Genomic DNA, 23,312 nt, shown 5'->3' with positions numbered 1-23,312 from the left:
TGTAACAGATTTACTCTGTCATCAGAATGTGAGAAACCCAACTGTAGTGAAGAGGAGATAATGAGATTAGTTGCTAAAATGAGTATGGTTCAACTGGTGTTTGGCTAGACTGGTTGATGCATTTGTGCTGATAGATTGATCTGTAGAGTAGCTCAAGTGCTAGGTTAAGATCAAAGGTAATAGTTGGTTGTGAGGTGGTGACATCAATGAAATTGAATGCCAAATAAAAGTTGTGGTAACAGATCAGCCTGTAGCATAGCCTAATGTTTATGTTTGTGCCATATTTATTTGCTAGATTTCAGCCGTCTGCCAGTTGTGACGTACTCATTTCAGTTGCTTGTAGAGTGAGGGTAGACAGAATAGGTGGCTGTCTCCCCTCTCGATCTTTTTAACATTGTGCAATGGAACAGCTATTAGCTTTGAAACATAGGTAGTGCATCTCTTTTATGTGTGTCCACTGGTGGTACAATTATTTCTGCCTTGTGAAGGTAAGCAAAGACCAGCAGTTTTTCCCTGTAATTTACTTATTTTCTTGATTTAATTCTCCTTTCTTGGGATTATTTAGTAAGTTAGAGTCTTTCTGATCATGGTGCACAGCTAGTTACAATATATGACATAGCTCCATTCAGCAATACTAAACAGTCCTCCAAAGTAGTACATTCAGTCAACGATTTAACAATTGCAAATTTCAGGGAAAGCCTACAGCAGTTAGACTGGGATGAGGTGTACCGTTAACCTGATGCCAATTTAAAATATAATTTATTTCATGACATTTTTGTAAATGCATTTGAAAACTGCTTCCCCAAGAAAATAGTTAAATATACTCGTAAGAAACCTTGTAACAAACCATGGCTTACTAAGGGTATAAAAATATCTTGTAACCGGAAAAGGGAAATGTATCTGACAGCAAGAAAGAGTAGTGACCCAGAAACTATCAAAAATTATAAAAACTACTGTGTTATATTAAGAAAAGTTATTAAAAAATCCAGGAGTATGTGTATCATGTCTGAAATCAGCAACTCTGATAATAAAATTAAAACAATTTGGAATATTATTAAAAGAGAAACAGGTCAACCAAGAGCAGAGGAAGACAGTATTACCATCAAATTGAATGAAAACTTTACGAACAAAAAGTCAGAAGTTGAAAATATTTTTAATAATCATTTTCTAAATGTTGTGGAAATAGTAGGATCCAGGTGTTCATTAGAAGATGCTAGGCTGTTAATGGAAGAGGCCATACCTATGCAATTTGATACAATTGAAATCTCACCCACTTCTCCCTCTGAAATTAGGAAAATAATAAACTTGCTTAAAAGGAAAAACTCACATGGAATTGATGGCATTTCCAGCAAAATACTAAAAGCTTGTTCTCAACAGATAAGTAAGATTCTCAGCCACCTGTGTAATAGCTCTCTGGAACAGGGCATTTTCCCTGATAGACTGAAATATGCTATTGTTATACCTTTGCATAAAAAGGGGGATAGATCTGATGTCAACAATTACCGTCCAATCTCCCTTCTAACAGCTTTATCCAAAATTTTTGAGAAAGTAATGTATTCAAGTGTAGCTTCACATATCTGTAAAAATGAAGTACTAACAAAATGTCAGTTTGGTTTCCAGAAAGGTTTTTCAACAGAAAATGCCATATATGCTTTCACCAGTCAAATTTTGAATGATCTGAATAACCGAACACCACCCATTGTGATTTTTTGTGATCTCTCAAAGGCTTTTGATTGTGTAAATCATGAAATTCTGCTAGACAAGCTCAAGTATTGTGGCATGAGTGGGACAGTGCACAAATGGTTTAATTCGTACCTAACTGGAAGAGTGCAGAAAGTTGAAATAAGTAGTTCTCGTAACATGCAAAGATCAGCACATTCCTCAAACTGGGGAACTATCAAGAATTGGGTTCCACAAGGGTCAGTCTTGGGTCCTTTGTTGTTCTTATTATATATTAATGACTTGCCATTCTATATTCATGAAGAGGCAAAGTTAGTTCTCTTCGCTGATGATACAAGTATAGTAATCACACCTGAGAAACAAGAATTAACTGATGAAATTGTCAATACTGTCTTTCAGAAAATTACTAAGTGGTTCCTTGTAAATGGCCTCTCACTGAATTTTGATAAGACACAGTACATACAGTTCCGTACAGTGAATGGTATGACGCCATTAATAAATATAGACCTTAATCAGAAGCATATAGCTAAGGTAGAATATTCCAAATTTTTAGGTATGTCCATTGATGAGAGTTTAAATTGGAAGAAACACATTGATGATCTGCTGAAACGTTTGGGTTCAGCTACTTATGCAATAAGGGTCATTGCAAATTTTGGTGATAAACATCTTAGTAAATTAGCTTACTACGCCTATTTTCACTCATTGCTTTCATATGGCATCATACGAGGGTCGGTCAAAAAGTAATGCCTCCCATTTTTTTTCTACTTAAAGAAATTAAGTTAAGTGAAAAATTTGAATTTGGCGCCATTCCTCAAACCTTCTTCTGCAATCCACTGCAGTAGTAACTTTCTGTGTCAACAGGTGGCAGCACAGCAGAAGTTTGTAAGATGGCCGACATCGATGTTCGTTTGAGACAGCGTTGTGTGATTGAATTCTTGAATGCAGAAGGTGAAACGCCCATACGCATTCATGAAAGACTGAAGAAGGTGTATGGTGTTGTGACAGTGGATGTCAGCACTGTTAGACGATGGGTTCGTCGTTGTAAGGAAGCTGAAGGGCAAACACCGTTGACTGACGAAAAGCGGAGCGGCAGGCCGGTGAGTGCAGTGACTCCACACAACATTCAGCAAGTTGATGACATCATTCGTGGTGACCGTCGGGTGACTGCAGATGAAGTGTGTCGCATTATTTCTCTTAGTAAAGGCAGTGTGATCACGATTATTAAACAATTGGGGTACTCAAAAGTTTGTGCACGGTGGGTTCCAAGAATGTTAACCGATCAGAATAAAGAGGCAAGGAAAACAATAGCCTCCCAACACTTGCAGCGCTTCCGTTTGGAGGGAGATGAGTTTCTGAAAAAAATTGTGACCGGGGACGAAACGTGGGTGCATTTTTTTGAACCCGAATCAAAGAGGCAGTCAATGGAGTGGCGTCACACAAGCTCGCCGAGGAAGAAAAAATTCAAAACTGTGCGATCGGCAGGGAAAGTTATGGCAACAGTTTTCTGGGATACAGAGGGTGTGATTCTGGTTGATTTTTTGGAGCAGGGATGCACAATAAATTCTGTTCAATACGTCACAACCCTTAACAAACTTAAAGCACGTCTTCAGCGAGTTCGCCCAACAAAATCAATGGCAGATGTTCTTCTTTTGCATGACAATGCAAGACCACACACCAGTCGTCACACCTCTGACGAGATTGTCAAAATTGGATGGGAAGTTTTGCCTCATCCCCCATACAGCCCTGACCTGGCACCATCAGACTTCCATCTGTTCGGGCCACTAAAAGAAGCTCATCGTGGGATTCATTTTGAAGATGAGGAGGCCGTCAAAACATCCGTGCGTCAATGGCTTAGGAAGCAGAGCTGTGATTTTTACCGTGCTGGGATACATGCCCTTGTTCAAAGATGGACCAAAACTGTAGAGATGGGCGGAGATTACATTGAAAAATGACAAAATGATCCTCAATGTTGTGGTTTTCAACCTATGTAATTGCATTTAAATTTCCTGACAATTAAACGTAGAAAAAAAAAATAGGAGGCATTACTTTTTGACTGACCCTCGTATTTTGGGGTAATTCATCACTGAGGAATAAAGTATTTATTGCACAAAAGCGTGTAATCAGAATAATAGCTGGAGTCCACCCAAGATCATCCTGCAGACATTTATTTAAGGATCTAGGGATATTCACAGTAGCTTCTCAGTTTATATACTCTCTTATGAAATTTGTTATTAACAACCAAACCCAATTCAGAAGTAATAGCAGTGTGCATAACTACAATATTAGGAGAAAGGACGATCTTCACTATTCAAGATTAAATCTAACTTTGGCACAGAAAGGGGTGAATTATACTGGCACTAAAGTCTTTGGTCACTTACCAAATAGTATCAAAAGTCTGACAGATAACCAACAAGTATTTAAGAAGAAATTAAAAGAATTTCTGAATGACAACTCCTTCTACTCCATAGAGGAATTTTTAGATATAAATTAAGAAAAAAAAATAAACAAAAAAAAAATAAATAAATAAATAAAATAAAAAATAAAGAAAAACAAAAAAACACAAAAAATAAAGTTGTTATATTAACTTAAGTATGTTGTTAAATTAACCTAATTATGTCATGTATTGGAAAATTCGACTCGTTCCACATCATTACGAAATATCGTATTCATGATCCATGGAACTAGTATTAATCTAATCTAATCTGCACAGTTCTGAAATTCTTAAAGTGTGTAAAAAGTCTTGTCTTTCAGCCATTTTTGAATTTTTGTTTTTAAAGAGGTTTAGTGAGAGACATTGTGCCTGTGGAGGTAATATATTAAATGGATATATACCTATATATTCATAACTCTACTGTGGCTTCTGAGATATGGTTTTAGATCTATTTACCTAGATTCTCGATGAGTATTACGTCAATGTGCAGACTGCTTTAGGCTATACTTGTTTGTTATACTTTTCTTCTATGTGGAAAGCAGGAAGAGTGTTGAGTAAAGAAGTAATAAATTGAAATGTCACATCTGATGCTGTAGTTTTACTGCATGGACAACAAAAGAATAGTAAGCGATAAACTTTTTTCCTTTCATCGATTTGTGGGGGGTGTCTGCGAGAAAATTTTTTGCATGAATTTGAAATTAAGTGTAAAGTTTGTTGCAGTTTGCTGAGTGCTCAAATACTGGATGAATGAAGTATGGATATTTCCTGGCCATCAATTATGCTGCCTCAAGATAAAAACACAGTTTCTAACAGTAATATTGATTTTATTGCATTAAACTTTTATCATGAGATTATACCTTTTTCTGAGCAGATCATGACAGCATTTTAAATTCAGTAAATAAACATGCGAAATAATGAAAATCAAGTTTTTGTTGCCCCTATGCTGCAAATGGTACTGGGTTGTGGGTTCCAGGATAGCATTTTAGTAATGTAGGTAATAATGCCATATTGCTCCAGTTTCTGTAGTAATAGTTTATTGTTTACACAATCAAATGCCCTAGTATGATTGGCAAAGGCCAGGATGGTCCCTTTGAAAGGGCATGGTCGACTTCCTTTCCGGTCCTTCCCTGATTGAATGAGACCATTGACCTCACTGTTTGCTCTCTTCCACCAAATCAACCCAACCTAGTATGACAATTAGTGCGGCTTCATTTAGGTAATTTTCAACTAAAAAAAGCTTTGGTCAAAAGAAATAATACCTTCAGTATCTTTGACTGTTGACATTTGGGGCCTGAAACCATACTGAGACATAGTCAGGAAACACACATCAAGAAAAGTTTTGCATCACCCCGGTTCCCAGAACTCCTGAAAATAGACGTTGACTGTGGATATTGTATCACAGACACAGTCCCGTTGATTGTTCAGAGGCATCACTAAACCCGCCCAAAGATGTAAACAACCATGCATGAGCAGCGCCTATTAGATGGAGGTGGTCCGACAGCCAGTCACTTCCAGTCATTCCACCATGACTCATGTTGTCTGTAGTTCAACTATGCCTAGACGGTCAATACCACGGATCAATCACATTTGCATTGTTACTTTGTGCCAGGAAGGGCTCTCAACAAGAGAAGTGTCCAGGCGTCTCGGAGTGAACCAAAGTGATGTTGTTCGGACATGGAGGAGATATAGAGAGACAAGAACTGTCAATGACATGCCTCGCTCAGGCTGCTCAAGGGCTACTACTGCAGTGGATGATGCTACCTTTGTATTATGGCTCAGAGGAACCCTGACAGTAATGCCACCATGTTGAGTACTGCTTTTTGTGCAGCCACAGAATGTCGTGTTAATGACTCAAATTGTGCGCAACAGGCTGCATGATGCACAACTTTACTCCCGACGTCCATGGCGAGGTCCATCTTTGAAATCACGACACCATGCAGTGTGGTACAGATGGGCCCAACAACATGCCGAATGGACCGCTCAGGATTGGCATCACGTTCTCTTCACCAATGAGTGTCGCATATGCCTTCAACCAGACAATCGTTGGAGACACGTTTGGAGGCAACCCAGTCAGGCTGAACACACTGCCCAGAGAGTGCAGCAAAGTGGAGGTTCCCTATTGTTTTGGGGTGGCATTATGTGGGGCTGACGTATGCCGCTGGTGGTCATGGAAGGTGCTATAATGTCTGTATGATACGTGAATGCCATCCTCTGACTAATAGTGCAACCATATTGGCAGCATATTGGTAAGGCATTCGTCTTCTTGGACGACAATTCTTGCCCCCACCGTGCATATCTTATGAATGACTTCCTTCAGGATAATGACATTGCTCGATTAGAGTGGCCAGCATGTTCTCCAGACGTGAACCTAATCGAACATGCCTGGGATAGATTGAAAAGGGCTGTTTATGGACAACGTTACCTACCAACCACTCTGAGGGATCCACACCAAATCGCTGTTGAGGAATGGGGCAGTCTGGACCAACAGTGCCTTGATGAACTTGTGGATAGAATGCCACAACAAATACAGGCATGCATTAATGCAAGAGGACATGCTACTGGGTATTAGAGGTACTGGTGTGCACAGTGATTTGGACCACCACCTCCGAAGGTCTCACTGTATGGTGGCACAACATGCAATTTGTGGTTTTCATGAACAGTAAAAAGGGCAGAAATATTGTTTATGTTGATATCTATTCCAATTTTCTATACAGGTTCCGGAACTCACAGAACCGAGGTTATGTAAGACTTTTGTTCATGGGTGTATAATTAATTGACATGTACAGACATGTTTGCTGCTGTATGTAACATTGGTAATTATAGAAACCAGAGCAGTTGACTGATAATTAGTAATATAGGTTTTGTTGGCTAATTTGTATAGGGGAACAGCCACTGTCTTCTTTATATATTCTGAAAAATGACCACTAACAAAGGTCTTATTATTAACGTGCACTGAGCCAATTTCTGATTTGTATTATGTTTTCAAGCTAATGTAAGCTACTTTGGCTGCAGTTTCACTTTTTATCCTATTATGATTGATCATAACTAACAATCTTAGTTTCTGCAAATGATGTGTGAACCACTTATGTAACATTTTGTGCCTATGTCTCCTTGCTTTAGATTTATACATTTTATGGTCATTGGGCAGGAGTATCAAAAATTTCGAGAGACTGGTAAATCACCAAAATGTTTGGAGTAGTGATAACATTATTCCAGTTCAGTACCTTAACTGTATCCCTGAAGCTGTTAGTACTCTTATCATTTAGTTGCCTAACATAATGAAACTGTCCATAATCTTCCTCTGACTTTTTAATTGTTAATTTGATCCATATAACTTGTTGGTTTGACAGATTATCAACATTAAGTACTTTAGTTTGAGGCCATTTTTACCCTTCTAATAGAACTATCAACGCAGGAAAGATGCCTTGTTGGTCTGCAATGAGATGTTAATGTGTTAAGCAAATTAACTTTCCTGTATGCCTTTTTTTTATTAGTTATAAGTTCAAATCAGCAAAAAAATTAGTATCTGGTATCTGGCATATTTTTTATTTTATTTTTATATTTTTAATAATAGAGAATGGATTTTTCCAAAGTATAAATTGTTCCGCATCAGTATCAGGAGAATGTTATATAGAAACAGTTGTGAACTTTACTATTGACAATAGAATGACAGCTGCTACAAATACACTTTCAGCACACAAATAACTAACATACAGCACTATATACTTCAAGCATAGCAGTTAGTGAACTGCTTATAGATGTTTACTCTGAAATTATTGGTATATCAGAGCACAACTTAAATAATTTGAGAATTCAGAGGCTTCCTTTACCAGGATACACAGATTAGCTGCCTGTTTTTCAAGGAGTGCCTTGTGGGGTGGGGGAGTGGCCATATACCTAAAAAACAGCATTCCATTTGAGTCCATAGACATATCATGGCAATGCACTGAACAGGTATTTGAATGTTGTGCAAGGGCAGTTGATTTAATGAATCTAAACTTCTAATTTTCGTTGTTTATAGGTCCCCTAATTCTGACTTCAGAGCATTTCTGCTCAAGCTAGAGAGGGTTCTTGCTTCACTTTATAGGAAGTACCAGAAATTAGTTATATGTTATGACTTCAATATTAATTTTGTATCTGATTGTGCAAGAAAAAGGATGTTGGCAGATCTCCTAAATTCATATGATCTGATGCAGACTTTTTTTTCATCTAGGGTGCAGGGGAACGGTAGCACAGACATAGACAGTATTTTTATTCATTATTTATTGCTAGATGGGCACTCTGTTAGTAAAAGGGTGAATGGTCTTTCAGACCATAATGTACAAATTTTAACACTAAAAGGGTTTTGTATTCAAACATATGTCGCATATACACTACCATTTGTGGAAATTGCAACACCAAGAAGGAAATACATGATTCAGTTTATTTAATATCACCGGTTAGGTATATGGCAACTAACAAATGATTTTCAAATCTGCACTTGTCCTTTGAGCCCTATTATTTACTATGTCGTGTGTCCACCATGCTCTGTAATTAGAGCTACTATATGCCATGGCATTGGATCTCTAAGGTTCTGAATATGTTCCTGAGGGATTTCCGTCCATGCAGTTTGTATTCGAGCCCACAAATCCATGACACCAGTTACTGGAAGACTGTTACACACCAGGTGCCGACCAGCCATATCCCAGACATGTTCGATGGGCAACATGTCATGGAAAAATGCAGGCCAGGGAAGCAATGGTACCCGTTGCTCTTCGAAGAAGGTCTGTACATTCCTCGCAGTATTTGGCCGTGCATTGTCCTGTTGAAATGTGGCCTGTGGAGATGCCTGAAACAGGAGTGAGTACCTCAGGCTCCACAACTTCCTTTAGGTACCGATTGCTGTTCAAAGTGCCCACAATACAGACGAGGCGAGATCAGTTGTTGTAACCAATGGCACCCCAAGCCATTGCACCTGGTGTTTGTCCACTATACTGCTCCACGATACAGCCCTCCAGGTTGTGTTCACCACGGTACTGCCGGAAACGTATGCGGGCATCACTGTAGGACACATTGAAGTGGGACTCATGCGAAAAGATAACATGTTTGCACTCGGCACCCCAGTGACGGTGTTCACATGCCCATTGCAGTCGGAGGAGCTTGTGGTTTCTGGACAATGGAAGCCGACGTAATGGCATGCTCGCAACCAGTTCAACCTGCAGCAGACAGCCACAAACCATTGATGCAGACATGTTCACACCTGTTGCAGTACTCCAGCGATGAGCCAACACTGTAGATGACGCTGTATGGTCTGTAATGGCCATGCGGACAAGATGACGGTCATCCCATGCTGTGGTCATGTTTCATGGTCCAGTTCCCGCTTGTCGCTATGTACGACCTTCCTCTATCCAATGCTTCCACACATGCATCACTGCCGTAGCAGCATGCCCTGTGTGAGCTGAAATGACACGGTATGACAACCCCGTTTCCCGGAGACTGATCATTCTGCCCTATTTGATCTCGCTCACATGTCAGTATGGCTCCCTTTGACTTCGACGAGGCATACTGGCAATCACTTTATTGTTTCCACCTTGTGTGGCAGCTATGCACTGACTACACTAGGCACAACACTGACCCTGTCGGACCGACATGAGAGGGCTCTGCTTGGCCTACGTGTACCCCATCTCACAGCAAAACTTACCACGTATTGCTTGCACACCTGTTGCCATTTCCACAAAGTGTGGCACTGTTTGTGTAATTCCTTCTTGGTGTTGCACTTTTCACAAATAGCAGTCTAATTACAAACTATGTAATAAAGTTAATCCAACAGAGACTTTTTTTTAAAACTTGTCAAGGAACAACAGTGGCAGGATGTTTATGGTGCTGATAACATAGATGACAAATATAATGCTTTCCTTAACAAATTTCTCATGCTCTTTGAGTGTTGCTTTCCATTAGCACATTCGAATGGGTACTAGCAGTAAAATGCAGGCTGTGTGGCTGACTAGTTGGATAAGGATATCATGTAGAACAAAGTGGGGAATTATACCAAAATGTTAGAAATAGTCACAATCAAGCTACAGTTGCCCTTTACAACCAGTATTGTAAGGTGCTTGAAAATGTTATTAGGAAGGCAAAGAGTATGTGGTGGACAAATAGAATAGCTTGATTCACAGAATATAATTAAAAACCATATGGTCAGTTGTGAAGGAAGTGTCTGGTCAGCAGCACAAGGTCGACAATATAAAGTCAATTCATAGTAAAAATATTTCTGTTACTGATAAATCAGATATAGTATTTAACAATCATTTTCTTAGCAAGGCTGGTGAATTTAATAAAAATTTAGTTTCTACAGGGAATCATATAACTCTCTTGGCAAATGCCTCTCGGAGATTGATGTCTGAAATACTCCTATGTGATACAGACAAGGGGGAGATTGAGTCAGTGATTAAATCACTGAAGACTAAGGACTCTCATGGATATGATGGAGTGCCTAGCTGAATATTAAAGTACTGTGCTGCACATATTATCCCTGTATTTAGCCATATTTGTAATTTTTCCTTTAGGAATGGTCAGTTTCCTGAACGATTAAAGTACTCAGTAGTAAAGCCGCTTTATAAAGAGGGAGAAAGGGATAATGTATTGAAAAGGCTGTGTATGTAAGGATAACTGATCATTTTATATCAAATAATTTACTATCAACAGTTCGGCTTTAGAAGTCATTTAACAATTGAAAATACTATATTCTCTTTTGTCTGTGAGGTACTGGATGGGCTAAACAAAATGTTTTGAATGATTGGCATATTTTTTGATTTAACTGAGGCATTTGATTGGGTTGATCACAACATATTGCTCCAGAAGTTGGACCATTATGAAATACAGGCAGCAGCACACAATTGGTTCACCTCTTACTTTAGCAACAGACAGTAAAAGGTCATTATTCACAGTGTCAAGAATGGCTGTGATGTTGTGTCTGAGTGGGGTATAATCAAATGGGGAGTGCCCCAGAGATCAGTGTTGGGGCCACTCCTGTTCCGTATTTATTTAAGTGTATGCCCTCTAGTATTATGGGTAACTAAAATATTTCTGTTTGCTGATGACACTAGCTTGGTAGTAAAGGATGTTGTGTGCAACATTGGCTTGGTTTCCAGCAGTGCAGTTCATGACATAAGTTCATGGCTTGTAGAAAATAAACTAACGCTAAATCACAGTAAGACTCAGTTTTAGAGTTTCCAACACATAATTCAACAAAACCCGACATTTTGATTTCACAGAAAGGTCATATGACTAGTGAAACTGAACAGTTCAATTATCTAGGTGTTCACATAGATAGTAAACTGTTGAGGAAAGCCCATGTTCAGGATCTTGTTCAAAGAATTTATGCTGGCATTTTTACTGTTCGAATGGTATCTGAAGCAAGTGATCGTTTGACATGAAAATTGGTCTACTTTGCTTATTTTCATTCACTTACGCCGTATTGTATTATATTTTGGGATATCTCTTCCCATTCTAAAAGGATATTTTTGGCTCAGAAATGGGCAGTTCGGGCAGTAAGTGGTGTAAGTTCATGAACCTCTTGTTGACCCTTGTTCACGAGTCTGGGTATTTTGACATTGGCCTCTCAATATATTCATTCTTTACTGTCATTTTTTTGTTAACAATATCAGCTTATTCCCAAGAATAAGCAGCATTCACTCAGTTAATACTTGGCAGAAATCCAACCTGCATTTGGATCGGACTTCCTTCACTCTTGCGCAGAAAGGTGTGTAGTATACTGCTGCATCCATTTTGAATAAGCTACCACGAGGATTAAAAAATCTTAGCAGTAATCCATGTGCTTTCAAATTGAAACTGAAGAGTTTCCTCATGGGTCACTCCTTCTATTCTGTTGAGGAATTCTGTGAAAAATTAAGCTGATTCTTATGTTATATTGTTGACTGCATTTACTGAAACTTATGGCTTGACATTTTTTTGGGTTCATAAACATTTTATTTTTATCTGTTATTAGCTTTCGTATCATGACCTTGGATATTTGCTCCTCAGTTTGTTCCTACAGAACATGACGTGTAAATAAATAAATAAATAAAATAAATCAGTGCTTGTACGTATTCGCAAAAGTCTACAGTAACCTGGAACTAAATTAAAACCTGATGTCAAGTATATTTCTTCTCTGATCCAATGTTCATTAACACCTGAAATCATTCTTTTCCTGTCTTTTAGTAGAGTGCCAAGATCATCAACATTATGTTTCAGAAACATAATATTTATATGCAGAAATGAAGTTGAGTTTTCATCACAAGGGGGGAAATTTGGGGCTATGTGGAGGCGCACAGACTTGCTTTCATGAAACTGACACACAAATTTAGACTGATAGGTCATTTTGCCAGATTGTTGTTCTTAGTATTTACGGCTGTAAGGTATTCCAATGCAAGTTCCCTCTCCATAAGACAATCTTTTTTGTACTAATTGCAGTTTTTTCTGAATTTGGCCTCCAATATGCTCTTATTTTTTGTGAGATATGCTTTGTTTATTGCCCATAGCACTTCGAATTTGTCACAGGAAAAACGCAATATCAAACTTGTCATATATTTGTCTTGTTATTTGTAGCTACAGTTATTCCATCATTATCCAGTGCATTCAGTGATCAGTCAGTAACATTGCCTTGTTTTTCAAGTACATGAACATTTCCATATTGATGGAGTGTGTAGCAGCTACAGCATTAAAACTTCAAATGTATATTAAGCAATTTTCATTTTTGTTGAAACTCTAGCCATAAGTGATCAGCAATAATTTGTAAGCATACTGTATCACTGAATAGCAGTTTGACATTCAGTGCTTATACAAAAATTATGCCAACAGGAGCAGCAACGGATGAAGCAACGAGGTCTACAACAACAGGAGACACTGCAGAGGGTAGACCACCATTCTTCAAGAGCCAGTGGACAGGAGCCTACTTTAAGCACTTCCTCAGCCAGTCTGAGATTGTCGGATGTGTCCAATCCTGTGCAATGTGAGCCCACTCAGCAAGTACCGCAAAACCAGTCATGTGGAGGAGGCACAAGGCAACTGTCAGCAGAAACTCCACATATCGACACATCATCTAACTCGACAGAATCTGAGGGACATGTGCAATTGCTTGACCAAAACAAACTTACATCTGGTGCAACAAGTCATCTGGTAGCCCTTCTGAACAGTGACTCATCACACATCACAGCTCAACCTGGTCAGTTGGAACAAGCATGGCAGGTGATGAGGACCAAACCTGAAGGAGCCACCACAGAGGCAGTGGTGGCACCACTTTCCAGTTCTGCAAAATGCAACTCATCTGTAACTGAGCCACAGGACCAAGTAAGGCAGCTGACTCTTGCCCATCCAAAAGGAACAACTGTCGAGTCTTTCCTGGGAAAACCGTGTGGCAGCAAATTATCTTCAGCTGATGCACCACTGCCAGCTGCTGCACTGTCCCAGAGTGCTGTACCAACCCCATCTGTTGCAGCAGCTTCACCTGTTTCGCAGCTCTCAGCCTGCGTGCCTCCTTCAGCTGCTCCGCCTGCTACACCTGCAGTGCCTCCTCCATCTTCTGAATCTGTCCCAGTTACTGCGCCTCCCCCATCTACTATGCCTATCCCATCCGCTACTCCGTCAACAACCTCTAAAAGGATTTCATCTGCAGCTTTACCCACCAGCTCTGTACCAGTCTCATCCACTGCACTACCTGGAATGCCTGTGACAACACAATCTGACCCTTCCCCCGTAACCTGTGCAGTGACTCCATCTGTCGCACATTCCGGTATCACCTCACACCCCAGCAGAGCTGCTGCACACTCTCCATCCCCTGCAAGATCCTCATCTGGTGGGCAGTCCCCCTCGACTGTACAGACCTCATCATCACGGAAACAGTCCAACACACGGTCTCGATCTCGCTCTCGCTCCAGTTCGAAATCTCCATCTGCTGGACAGCGCCGTGGCTCTAAATCACCTGTGTCCACTGCGATGGCCCCGCCCTCTGCATCTCCCAAACCCTCGGCACCTTGCACAGACCATGCACAACCGCGACTGGCTCCCCTGACTACATCTGCTACGTGGCCGTTGCCTGCTGCACCCACTACACCTCCTGCACTATTACGTGCTTCAGCACAACCACAGCAACAAGAAAATAGACAACAGAGAGTAGTGTTGCCGACACGTGGTTCTGGACATCCTGAGCATCAGGTGATACCAGCCAAACTACAAGATGGAGTCTTCAAGTTTCCAGCATTCCTGGTTGTAACTAATGCCCCTTTTCATGCGCAAGCACAATCTCCAGCAGCAGCAACCACTCATCTGTCGGCACAGTCTCAAACCTCTGCCCCCACAGAAACTCCTGCAGTGCCAAAGGAACAGGAACAGAAACAACAGTTGGCACAAACCGAATCACCGGGAGGGGCCATCAGCCAATTGTTAGCAGCATCTGCACTCATTAGTCCCCCACGTGGCTCAACAGAGCCTAAGCAACAAGAGAAGAAGCAAGGGGAGGTGCAGACAAAACCCACAGGAACACATCTCTCTCAATCTGCAGCAGCATGTTTGCCTACTGCCCCTCCACATTCACCTGCTCCAGGTAAGCAGCACGAACAGCAGCCACAAGTCCAACATGAGCAACAGAAAAATAGACTGGAAGTGTTACGTGATAAACTGTCAGCAAAAATAGGTAGGCTACCAGCAGGCTCACCTGTAGGCACTGATGAGAAGGGTGTCTCCGTACAAAATGGTCAGACACACTCAGAGGCCGATCAGCAGTTAACAAATTCAGCAACTACCACTGCCACGTCACATACAGTTGCACAGTCAAGTAAGAGGAGGAAAGAGCACCGGTCACACGCAGTTGTCGCCGAGCGTCCTGTGACTCCAGCTGAATCCACAGCTGCCTCTCCTACCTCACAGAAGCCAAAGCAGATTAAACAGAAATACTGTAAAGCAAGCTCACAAACTGAAAAGAGCCTTCGGAAATCACCATTGACAGTAACTTCTACTGCAAAATCTTCCTCAGAAAGAGCTAAAAGCCAACTGTCTGGAGGGACTGTGGTGCAGCAGCAGACCACGAAGCAACCAGCACTGCCAAATTCATATGACTCTCAAAAGTGGAAGAAGAAAAAAAAGAAGAAAAAAGAAAAGGTAAGTAAGGAGCCTTTCTCTAGTCCACTCTGTAAGTACACCTTGTTTAATTACAGATTTAGAAGAAAAGAATAAGAACAAATAAATTGCAGTGTATTATACTGCTGTTAATCTGCATTGTGCAATATTACTAAAGACCTTAAAATATTCTTGGAAATTTGTTGCTTTTCATTCTGCTGAGGGTGAAAAATATGCTTTTCAAAACCCAAAAATTTTATTTTTTATTTTTATTTATTTATTTAATTATTTCTGATGACATAATATATGGAATTAGAGTTCACACTCCAACAAAGTTAATCAATTTTATGATACCTCCTCGCTGTATGATTCTTTCATTTCATGAGGGTTAGGTTTAACTGATATTAACCATAATCCTATGAACAGGAATGTAAACTGTTCAAAAGAAAAGTTTGTCACCTGCGAACATGTGTGGACTGAGAGTGAAGGACCAAAGGAATTGAAAGCATAATCCTTGTGAAACTAAGTATTTTACTGAGAATTGAAAAGAATACAACAGCCAAAATAAGGCAGTCTGTTTGAAAATGCACTTCTCTTAATTCAAAATCTGTTGTGAGATAACATTCAGTACTTGCATGCCACTGATGTGCATAAGTGCTTGTCCACCTCCACTTATCTATGCAACAGTCGCCCGTCCTCAGACAAATCTGTTACTCATCAATGGAGGAAATCCAACATCACTGGGCCAGGTTCCATTCCGTGAGCTCCTGTACCTACTTTCTTTGTAACACTACTTTGCATGGGGTTTCTACTGTTGTTCACAATTTATGCTCAAAGAACAACTCGATTGTGTCAAGATGATTGTGTACTGCCTTGGTCAATAAAGTCCTCACAGTTTCTTCTGTAAAGGCAGTACACTGTTCTTTCCTAAGGGTGATCACTATGAGGAAGATCTACAGTGTTTTGTGTCTCCTGTAGCGGCTGCTTGTCGGAACGACTTCCCTATGGCGTACACCGATTTGACAGTCAGTTTCCCACGCGAAGTAAAGTGAATTGCACATGTGGTTTGAGGTTGAAATGATGCTGGTAGGCATCTTGACAGACTGAACACAAAGTGCACACAAGTCACAATATTCTGTTCACAATTGGGGCCACAGTGACTTCTACTGAACTGCACTGGGGAAGCGAGGTTAATTTTACCTCCTTTACACAGGTGGCTGGACTTAAAAGAGGACCACAGCTACTCGTCATCAACTATTTCATCTAAATGTATGGTATATGCAGGGCTCGGTCAGAAATGAAAGTAGTGAAGTGAGAGCTCCAGGTGGCTAAGCATTTGGAAAAAATAGCATTTTTGGCACAGTTCAGTCGACGCACAAGCCATTTATGTTTTTGCAGTTGGCACAGTGTAAGTTAGTACAGACAGATAATCAGAGTATCGTGAGGTTGACTCCTCTTGCAGAATTTTTAATTTTATTTTCAGTATTTACATTACTTACTCTAAACACAAATGAAAATCATGCTTAGTTCATTGTATTTATTAAAATTTTCGTAAAAGCAATGAAAGGAAAGACAAGAGAAAATTTGGGATTGCAAATAAATTTCCAGGAAGAGATTATAAAGGTGCACACCAAAACTTTCTATGTAAAATCAGATTATTGTTGTGGTTTGATGCAGCTCCCCAAGCTATTATAATGTGTGCAATCTTTTGCCTCTCCGAACTACTGCAACTTACATCCTTCTGATTCTGCTTACTGTATTCATCTCTTGGTCTCCGTCTATGATTCTAACCCCCATACTTCCTTTTAATACTAAATTGGTGATCCCCAGAGTGTGTCCTGACAACTGATCGCTTCTTTTAGTCAGCTTATGCCACAGATTTCTTTTTTGCTAATTATATTTGGTACCTCCTCATTAGTTACATGATCTAACAGGCTAATCTTCAGCATTCTTCTCTAGCACCACATTTCTAAAGCTTCTGTTATCTTTTTGTCGAACTGTTTTATCGTCCATGTGTCATTTATGTATGTAGCTGCACTTCATAAAATACTTCCAGAAAAGACTTCCTAACACTTACATCTATATTTAATGTTCACCAATTTCTTTTCTTCAGAAATGCTTTTCTTGCCATTCCCAGTCTGTGTTTTGTATCCTCTCTACTTCGGCCATCATCAGTTTTTGTGTTCCCCAAATAGCAAAACTCATCTACTACTTTAAGTTTCTCGCTTCCTAATCTAATTCCCTCAGCATCACCGGATTTAAAATTCATCTACACTCCATTATCCTTGTTTTGCTTTGTTGATATTCATCTTATATCCTCCTTTCAAGACTCTGTCTATTCCATTCAACTGCTCTTCCAAGTCCTTTGCTGACTCTGACATAATTACATTGTCATTGATAAACCTCAAAGTTTTTATTCCATCTCCGTGTGCTTTAATTCCTACTCCAAATTTGGCTTTCATTGCCTTTATTGAATACTATTGATGATAGGCTACAACCCTGTCTCACTCCCTTCTCGAGCTGTGCTTCTCTTTCGTGACCCTCAACTCTTATAACTGTCATCTGTTGTTTGTACGAATTGTAAATAGCTTTTCAGCCCCTGTATTTTACCCCTGCTACCTTCAGAATTTCAGAGAGAGTATTCCAGTCAGCATTGTCAAAAGTTTTCTCTAAGCCTACAAAGAGAAGTCTTAGGGTCCATATTGCTACATGTGTTCCTAAATTATTCCGGAATTCCCTGTGGTCAGCTTTTACTGGTTTTTCCATTCTTCTGTAAAAAAATTGTGTTAGTATTCTGCAACCCAGGCTTATCAGAACTGATAGTCCGGTAATATTCACGCCTATCAGCACCTGCTTTCTTTGGATTTGGAATTATTATATTCTTCTGAAAGTCTGAGGGTATTGCACCTGCCCCGTACATCTTGCATACCATACGGAAGAGTTTTGTCATGGCTGGTCCTCTGAAGTCTTATCAGTAGGTTTGACGGAATCTCATCTACTGGGGCCATGTTGCAACTTAGGTCTTTCAGTGCTCTGTCAAATTCATCTTGCAGTATCGTATCTCCTATCTCATCTTCATCTACGTGCTCTTCCATTTCTGTAACATTACCTTCAAGTACCCCCTGCAGGTCTGGGGGTTAGAATAGGCGCAAGGTATTCCTGCCTGCCATAAGAGGCAACTAAAAGGAGTCTTACATGTCTTGGCCTTTATGTGATGGTCCCCTGTAAGGTTTGACCTCCATTTTTCAAAGTTTTCCTGAAGAGCGAGCCAATTGGGGAAGGGCGCCTTACATAGTGCATAGTATCCATCATGCACTGAGACCTCTCGCATCCTTTGTTGACTTGGATCTGCACTTCTGCTCATTCTCCAGCTGTTGGGCGAGGTCACCTTCCTGGGTGTATTTTCCTCCACCCCCTGTGCAGTATCGCTTTCTGCACTGTCAATGATAATGGACTTCTTAGCTCATTTGCTCCTGATATCCAGCATGGCAGCCAGTCCATTGTGGTGGGGCCACGTTGTACTCTGTTGGTTGTAGCCCCCTGACGACACAGGGATTGCTCTGCTGATGCCTGCGCTGTTAACTCCCCACATATGCCAAGGAGTAGATGCCCGTCACCCTGTGGCATCAGGACTCCCAGCAATGGCCATTGTGCCAAATGGCTTTTGCTGCGGCTAGGTGGCACCCGTGGGGAGGGCCCCTGGTCGGAATGGGTGGCATAAGGGCAGGTGGCATGCCATGAAGTGTAGTACATTATCTCTTGCTGGCGGTCCACCACCAGCACTCTCTAAGTGATCAAGGTCGAACTTCAGTGCTAAGAAATACGACCCCAAATCATTACCCCCCCCTCCCCCTCCCCCTTCCCCCTCGGCCACACCCTGGGAGCAACACCAGGCTAATGATGGCAGCGGAGCTTATTCGCCCTGGTACCTTGTATGTACAAGAGTTGATGGGGAATCTTTCTCGTCAATGAAACCTCAGTTTTTTGTGGAGCATTTAGAGGACAAGTTTGGGGAGGTGGAGGGCTTGTCCAAAATGCGGTCAGGGTCGGTCTTCATCAAAACAGCATCTTCTGCGCAGTCACAGGCACTACTCACCTGTGAGAAGCTGGGGGGTGTTTCTGTTTCTGTCATGCCCCATAAGAACCTAAGGATGGTCCAGGGTATCATATTTCACACGGACTTTCTTTTGCAGTCTGCCATTGAGCTGTGGGCCAATTTAGAGTGGCAAGTTGTCCATTTCGTCCGGCACATCCACCAGGGTCCGAGGGATAAAAGGGGTACCACTGGTGCCTTTGTCTTGGCCTTCAAGGGTGACACATTACCCGTGAATGTTACGGTGATGGTCTGTCACTGTGACGTAAAGCCATATATCCCTCCCTCAATGCAGATCTTTAAGTGCTGGAAGTTCGGCGATATGTCCTCCTGCTGTACTTCCAGTGTCACCTGTTGGGATTGTGGACGTGCTTCACATCCCAATACTCCCTGTGCCCCACCTCCCATCTGTACCAACAGTAGAGATCATCATTTGCCTTGCTCACCAGACTACAGTATTCTCCAGAAAGAAAGAAAACTAATGGAATATAAGACCCTGAACCGGCTGACCTACACTGAGGCTAAGAGAAAATGTGAGAGGCTACATTCTGTACATATGATGTCAACCTATGCTGCCGCTATGACTGCGGTTCTACCATCTTGACCAGTGCTACCCTCACCATCATTTGGTAGTGTCCATTCAGGAGACCAATCTATGTCCTGCAATTGCCCCGTCGTTCAGTGGTGTTTGTGTGAACCCCCCAGGACATGTTGGAATCCCAGGAAATGAACTTGCCAACAGGCTGGCCAAACAGGCTATGAGGTAACCACTTCTGGAGATGGGCATCTTCTAAACTGACCTGCATTCACTGTTACGCCACAGGGTGTTTTGGCTTTGGGAGACTGAATGGCATAACAGTACGCACAACAAGCTGTGTGTCATTAAGGAGACTGTGAATGTGTGAAAGTCTTCCATGTAGTCCTCTCGCAGGAAATCAGTTCTCCTCTGCTTGCTCCATGTTGGCCATAAGTGGGTAATGCATGGTTATCTCCTCCATCGTGAGGACCCACCTTGGTATTGCTGTGGCTCACAAATGACGGTCATCCACCTCTTGCTGGACTGCCCACTTTTAGCCGCTGTGCTGCAGACATTAAACTTTCCCAGGACCCTACCTTCAGTGTTGGGCGACAATGCCTCAACAGCAGTTTTTTGTTGTTGTTGTGGTCTTCAGTCCTGAGACTGGTTTGATGCAGCTCTCCATGCTACTCTATCCTGTGTAAGCTTCTTCATCTCCCAATACCTACTGCAACCTACATCCTCTTGAATCTGCTTAGTGTATTCATCTCTTGGTCTCCCTCTACAATTTTTACCCTCAACGCTGCCCTCCAATACTAAATTGGTGATCGTTTGATGCCTCAGAACATGTCCTACCAACCAATCCCTTCTTCTAGTCAAGTTGTGCCACAAACTTCTCTTCTCCCCAATCCTATTCAATACCTCCTCATTAGTTATGTGATCTACCCAGCTAATCTTCAGCATTCTTCTGTAGCACCACATTTCGAAAGCTTCTATTCTCTTCTTGTCGAAACTATTTATCATCAATGTTTCACTTCCATACATGGCCACACTCCATACAAATACTTTCAGAAATGACTTCCTAACACTTAAATCTATATTCGATGTTAACAAATTTCTCTTCTTCAGAAATGCTTTCCTTGCGATTGCCAGTCTACATTTTATATCCTCGACCATCATCAGTTATTTTGCTCCCCAAATAGCAAAACTCCTTTACTACTTTCAGGGTCTCATTTCCTAATCTAATTCCCTCAGCATCACCCAACTTAATTCGACTACATTCCATTATCCTCGTTTTGCTTTCAAGACACTATCCATTCCGTTCAACTGCTCTTCCAAGGCCTTTGCTGTCTCTGACAGAATTACAATGTCATCGGCAAACTCCAAAGTTTTTATCACTTCTCCATGGATTTTAATACCTACTTCAAATTTTTCTTTTGTTTCCTTCACTGCTTGCTCAATATAAAGATTGAATAACATCAGGGATAGGATACAACCCTGTCTCACTCCCTTCCCAACCACTGCTTCCCTTTCATGTCCCTCGACTCTTATAACTGCCATCTGGTTTCTGTACAAATTGTAAATATCCTTTCGCTCCCTGTATTTTACCTCTGCTACCTTCAGAATTTGAAAGAGAGTAGTCCAGTCAAGCAGCTTTAGTTTTACATTTTATTTGCGAGGGTGCGTTTTATCATTCAATCTAAGTTTCATCGCATGACCTTTGTCCCTCTGAGTCCTCCACCCTAGTGCTTTTAGGGTGGAGGTTTGAATGTGTTGCAGAGTGGCTGGCTTCTCCTTTTTGTTCTCATGGTCAGCCAGCCATGGTAATCTGCTCTTTTGTTTTGATCTCTTCTACATATTTCTTGTGTGTCTCTGTTGTTTTCTTGTCCAGTATTGTCCATTTTTGTGTTTGTTGCCCTTCTGTCATTCTTGTGGTTTTCTCCTTTCTTCCAGCTGTGTTTTGTATGCCTTGATTATTTTACTCCCACCCTTGTGGAATTATCTTGTTCGGAAGGAGGGTCCAACAACCTAGCAGTTTGGTCCCTCCCCCTCTTTTAAACCAACCAGCCAACATCCAAGTGCATTTCCCCTGTATAGACCCTCTATATACTCCTTCCTTCTTTCAGATTTCTCTCTCTTGCTTAGCACTGGTACTCCATCTGAGTTTGTGATATTCATGCAGTATTTTCTCTTTCTCCAAAGGCATCTTTAATTTTTCTTCAGGTGGTGTCTGTCTTTGCACTAGTGATACATGCTTCTAAATCCTTATATTTGTGTTCTAACTATTCCTACTTAGCCATTTTGCATTTCCTGTCTATCTCATTTTTTAGGCATTTGTATTTCCTTTTCCCTGCTTCATTTGCTGCATTTTATATTTTTTCCATTCATCAGTTAAATTCAGTTCCTCCTGTGTTGTCGAAGGGTATCTACTAGGCCTTGTTTTTTTACTTATTTGATGCTCTGCTGTCTTCACTGTTTCCTCTCTCAAAATTACCCATTTATGCTGCTGTATTCCTTTTCACTGTTCTTGTCAATTGTCGCTCAGTGCTCCCTTTGAATCTCTCAACTGCCTCTGTTTATTTTAACTTACCCAGGTCCCCACCTCCTTACTTTCCAACCTTTTTGCAATTTCTTCAGTTTTAATCTATGGTTCATAACCAATCCATTATGGCAAGAGTCCACATTTGCTTCTGCAGATGTCATACAATTTAAAATCTGCTTGCAAAATCTCTGTGTCACCATGATATAATCAATCTGAACCCACAGGTATCTCCTGGTCTCTTTCATTTATACAGCCTTCTTTCAAGATTGCTTCATCTTGGCTAAAGTATTCTGTAAATATATCCACAAGGCTTCTGCCATTGTACCTCACAAGAGGCTTGAATTCATATTGCGTGCTTATGGAATATTGTCTCAGTTTTGCAACTGGATTTGTGATTTCCTGTCGGAGAGGCCATGATGAATAGTAATTGACAGAAAGTCATCAAGTAAAAAAAGAAATGATACCTGGTGTTCCCTTAGGTAATATTATAGGTCCTGTGCTGTTCCTTATCTATATAAACAATTTAGGAGACAATCTGAATAGCCATATTAAGTGGGTTGCAGATTATGACGATGTCATTTATTATAAATAGTCTTCACGGGTGTGCTGCCGGATGACGTTGTGCAAATCCCACAATATTTCTTCGGAGCAACTGTCCGACATCATCAGGTGGTTGAACCTGATCAGGTGGCTGACGCTGTGTTTACTAATATGCTGCCAAAGCTATGATGGGTCTATTATCAAAAGCTCTTTGCTTTCTCGTCGTGATTTAACAGCAGCCAATGCAGCATTTCAGGCAGTACAGCGTCAGCGCATGCGCCGAATGGCTGCTCTGCGTCTCCCGGCAGAGGGCGTTTGAGTCTGGAGCCATCTATCTGCAATTTTTGCGCATGTGTGGTTTCCGCGCCTGCGCAATCTTCATGCGCGTGCTCTATATACAGCGGTGTCAACATGTGGA

The 23,312-nt window shown here is 41.0% G+C and overlaps 1 protein-coding gene across 2 annotated transcripts in view; it reads left to right on the top strand.

The window, feature by feature from the left end:
* The window catches only part of LOC126458171 (mucin-17-like), a 309,041-nt gene that overhangs the window by 219,019 nt on the left and 66,710 nt on the right, over window positions 1–23,312 (top strand). For both annotated transcript variants that reach the window (XM_050095041.1, XM_050095040.1), the window contains exon 5: window positions 12,950–15,244. In XM_050095041.1, the coding sequence (XP_049950998.1) occupies window positions 12,950–15,244 (2,295 nt within the window). The remainder of the gene's footprint in view (window positions 1–12,949; window positions 15,245–23,312) is intronic.

This window comes from Schistocerca serialis, chromosome 2 (assembly GCF_023864345.2).
Source record: "Schistocerca serialis cubense isolate TAMUIC-IGC-003099 chromosome 2, iqSchSeri2.2, whole genome shotgun sequence".
In the NCBI taxonomy this organism is placed as follows: domain Eukaryota; kingdom Metazoa; phylum Arthropoda; class Insecta; order Orthoptera; family Acrididae; genus Schistocerca; species Schistocerca serialis.
Note: the sequence above shows the minus strand (reverse complement) of the source record. Positions and strands in the feature narration are given on the sequence as shown.